This window comes from Erpetoichthys calabaricus, chromosome 13, assembly GCF_900747795.2.
Source record: "Erpetoichthys calabaricus chromosome 13, fErpCal1.3, whole genome shotgun sequence".
NCBI lineage: Eukaryota > Metazoa > Chordata > Cladistia > Polypteriformes > Polypteridae > Erpetoichthys > Erpetoichthys calabaricus.
This window is the reverse complement of record NC_041406.2, coordinates 25,679,072-25,693,461: the sequence shown is the minus strand read 5'-3', so window position 1 is coordinate 25,693,461 and position 14,390 is coordinate 25,679,072. Positions and strand designations below refer to the sequence as shown.

Sequence of the window (14,390 nt, the reverse complement as noted above, 5' to 3'; positions counted from 1 at the left end):
CATTCTCCTAAGAAAGGAGACTCAGAGCACTAACAAACATTTACAAACATAAAGCAGTAACAGAAAAATACAAACTAATGATATCAACTAGTGGCATAACTATAGACAGTGTGGGTGGGGACTGTTGTCACTGAGACCAAGGGCTGGACGGGCCCATGGTGACTGCATGGCTGCTGATTGCAAGGCTTTAAGGTTAATTTATATGCCTACTTGACATCAGAGTGAAAGGGTTAATAGTGCTGTCATTCCCACAACTCCATAAAACTTGATTATAATTGTTGACCTATTATGTTATATGCTTAACATATCTCTTTGCTGGTGGTCAACTGTTAACGAAACCCACTGCATCAAATCTCCTAGGATGAAGATTAAAAAACAATAAGGAACTACTTTAGCAAGTTTATGTTAGGTACAATAATGATCTTTTGGCCTTGAAACCCCTACAGATTTTGTTTTTTCTCCAGCATTGCACCTCTGGAGTTTTTATATTATTTTCTGTCTTCACTGGCCATCTAACATATTACTGGACTTATCATGAGTTATCAAGACTTAGAAATGAATCTCTTCACGAGGACTCTACTTTATCTATTATATGTGTTATTTATTTAAGTGCATTTTTTATTCATATCTACTATTTTGAGTATGTCGTTCATTCATTCTTATTCTTATCTATTTCCAGTTTCAAATCAAATCAAATCTTATTCGTCTCATACAAATTAAACATACAATACAATTAGAAGTTCAACTCCTATGATTGTGTCTTGACACGAATATAAAGTGACAATAACAACACATAACTTTATAAAATCAAAAATCATTAATAGAATTATAATATGTAACAACTAACAATAAAAATAACAACTACATGTAGGTGCAGTATATGACTTAATAACTTAATGTGAGAGAGTTAGCAATAGTGCATCATGTATTTCTAGACACTTTTTTTTATTCAAGATGCGGATAGACTGTGGACTGACGCTCCTCTTCAATCTCTCTGAATGGGACTTTAGACAGTCATAGGGTTTAACCTAACCATAGCACAACAAAAGAGGATTTTGCTGGGATAGCTGGTATGCCAAATAATTTTCCTTGCCCTAGTTCGACATTGCTTGGTGTAGATGGAGATTAGTAAGTGCACACCCTGTATTCAGCTGATCGCACCACTCTCTGTTTGCTCTTCCCAAACCAGGAGGTGATTATTTCTTGTCAGAATACTTTTGATGATGGATGTATAGATGTTCTTTAGTATCTGGGAGTGTAGCCTGAAATCCCTGAGGCGTCTGAGGTGGTACAGACTTTTCCGTGCCAGGTCAGATCCTCCATGATGTGGACATCAAGGTATCTGAAACTGTCAACACTCTCTACCTGAGTGTTGTTAGTACTGGGGGGCTGGTAGTACCCCTGCTGTTTCATACCAAAGTCCACAATCAGCTCCTTTCTCTTGCTGACATTCAGGAGTAGACTGTTATTCTAACACCAGAGTGACAGGGCTCCACATTCTTCAGGTAAGCCTGCTCATTGTTGTTTGATATCATGCCTACCACAGCAATAAAAACTTGACAATGATGTTAGAGTTGTGTACAGCTGTGTAGTCAAACATGTAGAGGGAGTACAGCGGAGGACTCAGAACCCAGCCCGGTAGAGCCCCTGTGTGGAGGGTGAGGGATGATGAGGTGTGGCCACCCTCTTGAAGCACCTGGGGTCTGCCTTTTATAAAGTTTAAAAATCCAGCTGCACAATAAAGTGCACAGCCACGGATCACTGCATTTGCTGATGAGCTTAGAGGGGTTTGTGGGGTTTTTTTTTGTTGTTGTTTGGTTTTCTTTTCTTGCAACGTGTTCTTTGATATCTTGTAAAGCATACTGAGTTACATCCTATGTGTGAAAATATGATGTAGAAATGAAGGTTGTTGTTGTTGTTAACCTGACCAGGTTTAAGTAGCCTTTGGTTCAATAGATGGAGTAATATGTTATGAAAACATCTATAGTGCATACTTAACACTGACTTCCTCCCATGTTACAATTTTAAAAAGTGCATTTTGTTTTTGCTGCTTTGCTAAAATTGCCCTATCTGTATGCTTTTAAAAATAAAGGTGTTAGAGTAGTTCTTCAGAGTGTTGTCATAAGGAAATGAACCATCCCCATGAAGGTTTCCAAAAAGAACCTTTTATTTATTTAGATTTGTGCCAGGGTTCTTAAATATCCATGAAGAGATGATAAGGAATTTGTGGATTTCTGATTTTAAAAGAGCTTGTGCTGCATACCATAGCACAGACAATGTTCAGGTCTTCTTCATCTCTTGTATCCGGCTAAGTCGCCTACTATACCTTAAAGATTTCTGTTTTGTTCACATATTAGGAATCTTTACAAAGCCCAAAGAACCAATTTCATATGTATAGGACATTTCCCAGAAAGAAAGGGTTCTTTGTTAAGCAAAGGTTTTATGGAGAACCATAGAATCCAAGAAAGTGCCATTACAGAACCAACATTTTCATGAGTGCAGGATCACCATCATCACTTCAGAAAATCCAGCAAAAGAATAAATCTCCCTGTCTGCAACACTTACATGTCAGAAATTGAATTAATTAGCAAGGCATTGTCATTTGTTGTGCCTGGTACTCACACCAAGCAGTACTAAAATAAACGCGGCACTGTGCACACAGAGGCATCTTTTCAGATAGAGAGGGTGTAGTGCAATAAAACATGGCAGAGTTAATTTTAGAGAGTTGCTGCAGAATAAACAGTTCCTGAAAGCACAAGTGAAGAGGTGGGTCATTAGCCATTGATTTAAATGTTACAACTGGTAGTGCCTCATGAGCTTAACTAGGCGAGAGCGCCAAAGAGAAGGGGCCATAAAATTCAAAAAACAGTCCCCAAAGGTGTTGTAGCAAAACTCTGGGATGACTAAAAGAGAAGAATCAAAAGATCTCAGCTGTCTCTATGTTTTCTTAGCGTAAGTTAATATGTTGTAACTTAACAGCAGAGTATTATAGATGATTCTTTATCTGACAGGAAGTCAATATACCAGTACTGGGGCTCACTAAGGGTAGAACATAACATCAGCTTTGATGTTTAAGGTGATCACTGTATCAATATGAATCAGGATCCTTGTGGCCACATTTTGAACTTTATGTATACTATTGATTCTTTGTGAAGCAAAACCATTAAAAGATGTCCAATCATCCAGAGGAGACGTGATGAAGACTCAACAAAAAAACTCTGCATAAGACAGGAATATGCAAGGAGGGCCATTGACGTTCGTTGACGGGCTACAGAGATGTGTGTACTATACATCAACTGCATGACCAAACACGCTGTGTACTACTGCATTGCAAAATATTTCCTATCAAAAATATTTTTGAATAAGCAAAAATGCAGTCATGAACAATTCTGAAGTGAAGCTGTAATAACAAAATGTTCTAAGCTTATCAATGATATTAAGTGATATGGACCCTGCAACCCAGCTCAGGATGAAGCAGGTTTAGAAAATGGATGGATGAACGAAAAAGTAACATAGATGTTGAGAGGTCTTCATGGCTTCTTCTTATGTAGTGCATGTTTCAAGCCTTTTAGTATTTGAATAAAAGCAACTTTCTTACAGTGAGCAGAGTGTAGGCTCCAGCACCCACTACCCAGAATTGAATTACAGTAATCCCTCCTCCATCGCGGGGGTTGCGTTCCAGAGCCACCCGCGAAATAAGAAAATCCGCGAAGTAGAAACCATATGTTTATATGGTTATTTTTATATTGTCATGCTTGGGTCACAGATTTGCGCAGAAACACAGGAGGTTGTAGAGAGACAGGAACGTTATTCAAACACTGCAAGCAAACATTTATCTCTTTTTCAAAAGTTTAAACTGTGCTCTATGACAAGACAGAGATGACAGTTCAGTCTCACAATTAAAAGAATGCAAACATATCTTCCTTTTCAAAGGAGTGCGCATCAGGAGAGAGAGAGAGAGAACAAAGCAAGCAGTCAAAAAAAAATCAATAGGGCTGTTTGGTTTTTAAGTATGCGAAGCACTGCCGGTACAAAGCTGTTGAAGGTGGCAGCTCACACCCCCTCCGTCAAGAGCAGGGAGTGAGAGAGAGAGAGAGAGAGAGAGAGAGAGAGAGAGAGAGAGAGAGAGAGAGAGAGAGAGAGAGAGAGACAGAGAAAAACAAAGTCAAAAATCAATACGTGCCCTTTGAGCTTTTAAGTATGCGAAGCACTGTGCAGCATGTCCTTCAGGAAGCAGCTGCACACAGAAGGTAGCAACGTCCCTATCGTCTAGGTGTGCGAACAGCCCCCCTGCTCACACCCCCCTACGTCAGCGCAAGAGAAAGAGAGAGAGAGAAAGTAAGTTGGGTAGCTTCTCAGCCATCTGCCAATAGCGTCCCTTGTATGAAATCAACTGGGCAAACCAACTGAGGAAGCATGTACCAGAAATTAAAAGACCCATTGTCCGCAGAAACCCGCGAAGCAGCGAAAAATCCGCGATATATATTTAAATATGCTTACATATAAAATCCGCGATGGAGTGAAGCCGCGAAAGGCGAAGCGCGATATAGATAGGGATCACTGTAACAGCGTCTGAGAATTTTATTATGTGATGTATTCATTATTTATGCATTGGTAAACCAGTTTTTCAGTCTAAGATCAGATAAACATATGAATCATAAGAAAACGTATGATGATTACAACTGGTGAAAAAGACCAAAAGCCTTGGGAAAATAAGCAGTGCAGAGTTTAACATCAAACGTCTAAAAATAAATTGGTAGAGTAGATTATCTGGCCATCTCACAATATTTGAACCCCAGCCCTGCTTCAAGGCTACCTTCTGTCAAGCAGTCTAACTATTAAAATTATTTCTTAGATTTCGTGATATTTACAGGTAAATGCATGCCATTTGTTGAGAAGACACTGTAAGGGCGTAAAATACGACAAAGATTCTCACCTTGAAAGAAGGCTCTAGGAGTCGAACGATAGGCAAACAGAGTAATTAATTTTATTGCAATAAACAATAACACGGACTCAACCCAATTAGGCCAAACTGAGCTGAGCCCCGAACAAGCCAAAAATCACAGTTTATATAACCATTTCTTATCATCTTGACCACATACGAAACAACTAATTTGTTGTTTATCCCAACTCCCTACTCCAGCTGGCTTCTCACGGGCCCTTCCTTGGCCACCAATATTGTTCTCAGCTTATCACTTGTCTTCATTCTTGGCTTCCCTTATTTCCTAGCTGGCCTTCAAACAACAGGTGTTCCCCTTCTCTGACCTCGGGCAGTTTCTGTCTGACCCTTTCTCTGTCTTTCTGAATTACTACATATTGGTGGTTTCTTTCTGACATTAACTAAAAAGAAATATGGCAAATGACTTTAACTATTTACTTGACATATCTAATTCACACTAAGTTTAGTGCTTACAGAAGTTCTTACTAAGTTTACATTCATTCATGCCAATACTTGAATTTTCATTTTCTACAACATCTACAAGTAGTGTACATCTGACCAGGTAAAACTGATTATTGTCGTTTCAGAGTTGGAGCACTTTCTTAAGATAGTAAATCTTGAAAAGCTGCTTCATTTATTAATATCACTAATTAATGGTATTGTATGAGGAAGTTGGGAGTGGCAGAGAAGTATGTAAGAGTTGTACAGGATATGTATGAGGGGAGTGTGACAGTGGTGAAAACTGCAGCAGGAGTGACGGATGCATTCAAGTTGGAGGTGGGATTACATCAGGGATCGGCTCTGAGCTCTTTCTTATTTGCAGTGGTGATGGAGAGGTTGACAGATGAGATTAGACAGGAATCCCCGTGGACTATGATGTTTTCTGATGACATTGTGATATGTAGCGAGAGTAGGGAGCAGGTTGAGGAGACCCTGGAGAGTTGGAGGTATGCTCTGGAGAGGAGAAGAATGAAGGTCCGCAGGAAAAAGACAGAATACAAGTGTGTAAATGAGAGGGAGGTCAGTGGAATGGTAAGGATGCAGGAAGATGAGTTGGCGAAGGTGGAGGAGTTTTAATAGTTGGGATCAACAGTACAGAGTAATGGGGATTGTGAAAGAGAAGTGAAAAAGAGAGTGCAGGTAGGGTGGAATGGAAGGAGAAGAGTGTCAGGAGTGATTTGTGACAGACGGGTATCAGCAAGAGTGAAAGGGAAGGTTTTCGGGACGGTAGTGAGACAAGCTATGTTATGTGGGGTGGGGACGGTGGCACTGACCAGAAAGCAGGAGACAGAGCTGGACGTGGCAGAGTTAAAGATGTTAAAATTTGCATTGGGTGTGACGAGGATGGACAGAATTAGAAATGAGTACATTAGAGGGTCAACTCAAGTTGGACAGTTGGAAGACAAAGTCAGAGAGGCGAGATTGATAAAGATAGTGCTGCCAGACAAGAAGAAAAGAGGAAGGGCTGAGAGAAGGTTTATGGATGTGGTGAGAAAGGACATGCAGGTGGTGGGTGTAACAGAGCAAAATGTAGAGGACAGGAAGATATGGGACAAGATGATCCACTGCGGCAACCCCTAACAGGAGCAGCCAAAAGAAGAAGAAGAAAAGCTGCTTCATTTATCTCAAGCAGAGTTGAGTACTGTAATGCTTTATGGCCAGGCTATTCAAATCTTTCACTTACTGCTCTACATGTTTTTTAACTACTTATTTGTACCATTTTGTCCAATTTTGTATACCAAGAAGTATATTTATAGTGAAGTCTGTTCTGTACAACCGACATTGAAGAAACAGCAAAAAAAATAATTTTACAGTTCAACATGAATCCTGCTTTGGAAAGTATTAAGTTGCGTGCTTCTACTTCACTTCTATGTTAATGGCAGTTATGGGGGGGGCAGGGGGTGCAAAATGTGCTATCAAAATTAAGTTCAAATTCTGATTCTATGACATTCAAAATACAAAGAAAGGTTGACTTTAGCATGGTGTCTGTATGTATGTCTATGTGTCTGTAGAAACCTAAGTACAACAATAACTTCTGAAAAGATGGACAGATCTTTGTATAATGTTTGTCTAGTTACAGGCTCCAGGCCTTTTATTTTTGGTCCAATACTTATCTCAATATCCTTCAAAAACCGTTTGACCTATCTCCAGTGATAACTGCCTTAGAAATAGTTTAATTTAACTGTGACATTTACAGTCTAGTCTGTTTAGTCATGGAAAACTGCAAAATTTCAGGGCAAGTAGTTTTTCGAGATCTATTACTTAAATATAGATGTAGGCACACAAGCAACCACACACACTCACACACTCAAAGAAAGTGAAGATAGCTGACAGCTTGTTTGCCCTGCCAGAGCACATTCTGGATGATGAAGTGAAATAAATGAGCACATAAACAAACACACCACAATAAATCTGTAAAGACTGACATGGACAGAGACATCGAAGGACCCCGTAGCAATCTGTCTGTCTGTGCAGCTTACTTACTTCATTTGACTCAAAGTGTTTAGCTTTTAAATGAAATTCTACTGAAGTTGTTCACTTGATTCAATTTCCTGTTCATTTTACGCTGCATTTATTTGTGTAATTAAATATTACATATTCTAATGTAGTTGATTCTTTGTTATTGTATAGTACAATCAGTTGTATTGTACTGTAAAATCTTCCATTAAGTGATTTTCTGCCTTATCACTAAAGTGAAATTTACATGGAAGTACCGCCTGGACCATTCCATATCAACTTTTAACACTGAAACTGTCAAACGGGTGAATTTAATCTGTGTAAAATAATTATTCTGACTTATTTGAACCTGTTGCCTTTTCTAGGGAAGCAGCCAAAACACACAGGCACTTCAGAACAGGTCACCCGCCTGAAGCTATGCATGTTTAGGCCCTGCCAGTACTTAGATGGGAGACCACCCAGGTAGAACTTGGGTTGCTGCTGGAAGAGGTGTTGGTGAGGCCAATAGCAGGTGGCACTTACCCTGTGATCTGAATGTGGATCCCAATGCCCCAATGCAGTGATGGGGACACTGTGCTGTACAAATGGTGCTGTCCTTCGGATGAGATGCAAAACCGAGGGCCTGACTCTCTGTTGTTGTAAAAAATCCTTTGTAAAGAGTAGGGATGTTTTCCGATGTTCTGGCTAAATTGCCCACTGCAGCCTAGTCATTCTGGTCTCCAAAACATCCCTTGTTTCTAATGGGCTAACTATCTCTCACTCTTTAACCACCTAACAGCTAAGGTGTGCTGAGCGTGCCTACTGGCACAAAATGGCTGCCGTTGCATCATCCAGGTGAGTGCTGCACATTAGTGGTGGGTGAAGTGGCTCCCCGCTCACTATGTAAAAAGTGCTTTGAGTAGTGAGAAAAGCGCTAAATAAATGTAAAGAATTATAATAATTATTATTATTATTGCGTGGCCGAGTAGTGATCAGTATACCGTTGTCTCACGACCCCAGCTAAACCACTGCCTGTGCTAACTTTTCACATTCTCCCTTTGTCTGCATGGATTCTCCTCCCATATTTCCTGATGCATGCTTGCTAAGTGAGCTGTAAAGTCCAAATTATCACTCCCTGTGTGGAGTATGCCCTGGAATAGGCTGGAACCTCATCCAGGGTGACTAGTCACCTTTGGCCTTGCTGTTGCCGGGATGGCCTGCGAGCCCAATGATCCAAAATATGCTTTAAGTCAACTTGCAAAAATAAGTATGTACTGTATGTATACAGTGTATTAAAAACATGAACATATTGTGTGTTTGTTATAATGTATTTGTTTAATTGAATGGTAAACCTTTATTTACATTTATAAAACCCTGAGCATAGATGGACTCTGCTAAATAATACTAACATCTTAAGCTACATAGCTGAGGATGTATGATAAAGAATACACGTTTCTCTTTTATGTTACTCTGCCCGGAACAGAGGACAACTGCACTTGTAAAATAAATTACAGCTCATTTACTCATCTACACTACCCAAATTTAATTTGAATCCCACTGTACGAGAGGGGCTCCAGGTTTATATGTGACGGGGTTACAAAGAAGGTGAAGAGGAGCACACGCCACCTCATCCAAACAAGAGCGAGCGGCTCTGACTCTTTAAAGCACCGTAATAAATCCTGGCAGGCACCTGAAAAAACAGACTAAACACAAGTTGGAGAAGGCGGCCAAGTCCTGCGCAAATCTTGACATTATACACAATGTGCTGTATCTGTACATGAACAACTACAACACTAAGTGTAATCTCAGCGTGATAAAGGACAACCAAAAAGAAATTAGAGTCACTTCACTAGTCCTCACTATAAACACTTTTTGTCAACACATCCATGTCCTAAACATTAAGGGAAACTGATGCATGATGTGTAAGCTGATATACCAATCCCTGTCAGTTTGACCTTGGATTGGATCTTTCAAATGATGTCTACAGACGGCTTGTTTCTTTGCTGATTTAAGCCATTTGAAATGAAGCCACACTCGGGGCTGTGTTTTGAATTTTTTTCTTATTTTATCATTTATTAATTTTCTACGCCTGTCTAAGATGATGTTTTGGAATGGATTTGCTATAACTAGCCAGTACACTGAAATTATTTTCACTTGTACTCTCTCTTGCAATAAAATGATAATTAAAAGAACATAAATTAAGAGATTGCAGTTGTACAATTTAACAAAGTACAGAAATGCAACGCAGCATTGCACAAAAACATGACGTGCACATAACGTAAAATATAAAAAGAAACTTCATGAAAAATGTACACAATTTATTCTCCAAAGCTTTATACTCAATGACTGCTGCAAGTGTTCGATTAATAAATATTATAGAAACAAACTCCCATTTGATGTTTGCCTTTATTAACACATTTTTGAAGACCTGGCATGGAGGTTCATAACAACTTCTTTTTTGCACATTCTTATAGACACACACTGATTACAGTCCCAATTTGACTTGTTCTTCTTTTTGAAACCTTAAGAAGTGGATATTGCTAAGCTGTCTAAATCTCGGCGGATAAAGTTTTGCTAAATCTGTATCGCCAGCTGCTGTCAACTGTGCAGGATAACAGCAGAAAACAACAGGGCAGATGTGCGACTGGCCAGGAAGGTCTGTAAGCATAAGCTACACTTGGGATTTGAATGGAAAAATGACATGTACAAAGCATGAAGATAACTAAGTATCCATACCAAATACTACATACACAAAAGACAAATATGAAATGAAATGTTGAATTCTTCCCTCAGTCATTAAACAATCAAGCCAATACAATCAGGTCATGTTAATTAAAAACACTGTTTATTATACATGTGCATACAATAATAACTCAATTTGTGTAATTATTATATTATTTTGTATAATAATATATTCATAAATCACATCACAGTCCATGCATAACAGTGGAGAGGTTTTGTCCAGTTGTAAAAATTCATTGACATGCTGCAATCATTAGAAAAAACGATTCAAATGGTATTAACACCGAAGTTGGTCAAGCTAGTAATCATCATTCCAACCAGTTTCTTAATTAGAGTTCAGTCACTAAATTAGAGTTCATTGAGCAAATTGTTCAATGACAGCTTGCTTTGTACAGTCTGAAGGTGAGGTTTTGTCATCCCTTTTAATACCCACTACGGTATGTAGGGTGCCCTTCAGATTCTTTTTAGCACCCTATTTTCTTAACAGCCCGGTTCTCTCACTCAAATATTAAATGACAGTTTTAAAATAACTAAAGGGCAAATATAGTTTTGCTGACATTTTTATCTGGGGCGACTTACAACATCTGAGATACAATGGGTTCCATTTCTTTTGTTTTTCCAATTGGGGCACAGACAGACAGGTGAAGTGACCTGTTCGGGGTCCCACAGTGTCACCAGTGGGATTTCAACCCGTAGTTTCAGGGTTTGAGATCCAAAGCTTTATTCACTGAGCCACACCACCTGACAACGTGTCCCATAGAGATGTGGCTAATTCATTGTCATTTACACTGCAGGGATTATCATAATAAAATTATACATTTGCTTTAAAGGAAGAAACACAAAGTGTTACAATAAACTACTCCTGTAAATGAAGCACTAATCTTTACTAAATGCCGTGGATGTGTTTGTAAACACTAGATATGGAAGCAGCATGCACCTTAGTTAAATCTGCTGTCCAATTAACAGCTAAAACTGATTCACAACCAGAACCATAAAAAACATAAAAGCCTAACAATGAAAAACTTGTTCAGGCAGCATCCAACTAAGCAAATACTTTACAATAATAATAATAATAATTAAAATACATAATCCAGTCATTTCAAAGAAACAGAAAGTTAGCTCATTACAGTAATCAGTTCCTTCCTTCCAGATAATAAAGCATCAACAATATCAATATCTGAGTGTGACATAATTCAATATAATTATACAGTGAGGTTAAGTTTAGAAAAATGCGTGTTAGTGCTAAACAACCACATACAGGTCTACTATGGGGTGTTAATTGAGCAAATTGGTAAAAACAGTGTAGTATGCACTCTTAAAAATAAAAGTGCCAGAGTTGTTGTTTAGAGCAATGTCACAGGACAACCGTTTTTGGTTCCCAAAACAACAAAGAATCCAGAAAGAACTTTTGTTTTTTTTTTAGATCCAAACCAGATTTCATAAATAAAATAGGTGATAACCGATCTGTGGAATGCCAATGGGTTCCTGATTTTAAAAGCACTCTCTCTGCATACAATAACACGGGTTTTATTGACCTGTCAGTATCCCGAGAAGGAAGTCCACTATACATTACAGCTTTCTGCTTTGACCACAACCTTTGAAAAGTCCAAAGAGCACTTCCTAGAATAAAATGGTTCTTTTTCACACATTGAAACCACACAAGCCAGTAAAGTGCTATTAAAGAATTCAGATTTTTAAAGGGTGATTATGCAAAGTATCACAGTGGAAGAGATAAAAAGAACCGAAATAAAGATTAAATCAGCCGTAGTATCATATTAAACTTTGCTTGGACGTCGACATTGTTCTCAATCCGTAATTTATAAATCTGTTTTTAACATTTACTGTTACATTTAACTTCTGTATCTAGTTCACGTTACTGTCTTAAATGTTGCACTGAAATATTTTCCTTTATTTCACGTTACTGCACGTTGCGGGTTTAAATTGTGTTGTTGCGATTGAAAGCGACTCCTCACTGAGTGACACGCAAAAAGACACTGTAGAAAAATAACGGTAATGACAAAAATAGTGGACGTTTATAGTTTATTTTACCGATTAGAAACCTTGTCTAGATATCCCTAAAGAATTTTGTAAGAAAAGCAGGCAAATCGTTGAGACGTTCAACGGCTGTTTGTAAAGGTATTTGATGTCGTACTTTATAAAGTCCACAATCCCGGTGCCTATCTCTTTTGAGGTCCGGTAGTCGAGAAAGTTAAAAGAAATATTTTTCTGAAGTATGCGATGCACTGGCGGACTCTAAAAGCTGCGGGGAAGTGAAATGAAAATTCTTCTAATTATTATTGTTAATTGCTTTTCTTCCGTTCTCTAGGCAATTTAATAATAAATGGAATGTAGAATATTCGTGGTTAAAATCAACACTCCTCACTTAAATTCGAGATCGAGGGAGGGCATGGAAACGAAAGATTAAAAGCACTGCGCCACTTAGCCTTTGAGAATTCTTGTCCACGGTAGTGAAACGCTCGCTTTTCTTTTCTTCTTAGTAAAACCGTGTTGCCTTAGTAAAATCCAATATACTTTAATAAATTCGACATGTATCAACTCGACTCGTATCAAAAATGTATTTTAGTCTTTCCATAATTATAGAAACGCGGCGACAGATATAGCCGGACTATAATATAGTACAGTATACAATATTGTAACCATTGCAAGTCAATGCTATAGCAGCATGTACTGAAAACTAAGTGACAGATTTGGAAAGCAGATAACTTGGTTGTGGCTTTGCTCTGCAGGTCACACGCCTGACGTGTTCTTCCTATTTTTTGATCTGACACCTTTGCCATTGATAAATCAGAGTGAAATATGCTATTTTTACTAATACATTTTTACAAATAATAAAAGCTACGCATGACTTCTGTTTAAGGTCTGACCATAGCATTTGTTGATAGCTCAAGAAGACCATTAAAAATTTACTTCAATTACCAGAGTAGACTTGACCTATTGCTTGTAATCTTTGCTTCGCTGATTAATGATTAACATGAATTAAGCAGCGTCGCTTTTTATTGGCTATGAAATTAACATGCTATGAAACTGACCCTTTCGCTAGCTTTTAACGGCATTTTCTTCTGAAGCTCGAGTTACTGAATTACTAAAGTTGCCGCTGTTAGCAGGTCAATGACAGGTTTAGGAGTAAAACACTTAAAATTTCAGTTTTCTTATGCTCTGACTGGATAGATAGGACTTATACGCCATACGTTCAGAGTTTCCAACTTGTCAAAAAATGTCGGGCTGCTAATTAAAGTGACAGATTGCAAAGCGCACATCAGTTGCGCGGCGGAAAACTGCGAACTCCGAATGCATTGATTTCAAAATAAAATATCAAAACCATTTTAAATTGGCAAAGTAAATAAGTAGACGATTACAAAAATGTTTTGAATTAACAAGGACTGGTAATCGATAATTAACTGTCAGCTAAAGCAAAATACTTGTTAGCACAAAACACCTTGCCCCACTGTACTTGTCTGCAGTTCAATTCTGACTTACCTTGATTGACCAAACGCAAAGCGTGAAGGAAGGATGGGTCCAGAGAGTCCTTCTCCGCCATCAGCTCCGGCAAGTACTTCTCGCTATCCATTAACAATGTATAAGATTGTTTTAATCCGAAAAAGATGAAAAGGTGAGTAAATACCACTTAAATTGCACAAGTGATATTCCTGTAATGCGCTGCTTCTTTTAAAAATTCTTTCTACGCACGTAATATGAGAGTGCTGATAGTTTATTTATATTTTGGTCACACTGTTTGTGTTTTTTTATACGGTCCACTACAATCCTGTTATTCCATTCGCAAATCACACAGCTTGTAACGTCTCGATCGCAACTGCGGCTGCCAAGCTGAAGCAGCTACAGAAAACAGGCACGCTGGCTCCACCCTCTGTTTCCACTGGCAACAAAAAGCCTCTCATCCCAACTACTCCTATTGGTCGGTAAATGTGTAGCTTTGTTTCTTAATAAGTAATGTGAATGTCATTAAAGCTGAAGGCGGGGAGAGAAGGTTAGGAAGCAAGTCGAGACCATGTGGCCGTTTGACTACGAGATGCAGTCGGAGCTGTCCGCGGTGCTGAAGCGTCAGCTCTACACAAAGAAGGTGCCGGCTTGAAAACAGACAGCAGACAGGCAGACGGGACAAGACACGAACGTTAATCTCATGTCCAGAAACCAGGCTCTAAAACAAGAAAATTTAGCTAATCCGTGTGAAGGGGTAAACAAAGTGTTAGCGATATATCAGTGAATTAAAATTTAATTCATAATGTAATTAAAT

General features: G+C 38.6%; 1 protein-coding gene across 1 annotated transcript in view; it reads right to left on the bottom strand.

Annotated features, from left to right (window-relative positions):
• The window catches only part of khdrbs3 (KH domain containing, RNA binding, signal transduction associated 3), a 541,731-nt gene extending 527,721 nt beyond the window's left edge, over positions 1-14,010 (bottom strand). Inside the window, exon 1 of the mRNA XM_051936013.1 lies at positions 13,616-14,010. Within this exon, the coding sequence (XP_051791973.1) occupies positions 13,616-13,706 (91 nt within the window). The 5' untranslated portion in view covers positions 13,707-14,010. The remainder of the gene's footprint in view (positions 1-13,615) is intronic.
• Between the last annotated feature and the right edge of the window lie 380 nt (positions 14,011-14,390).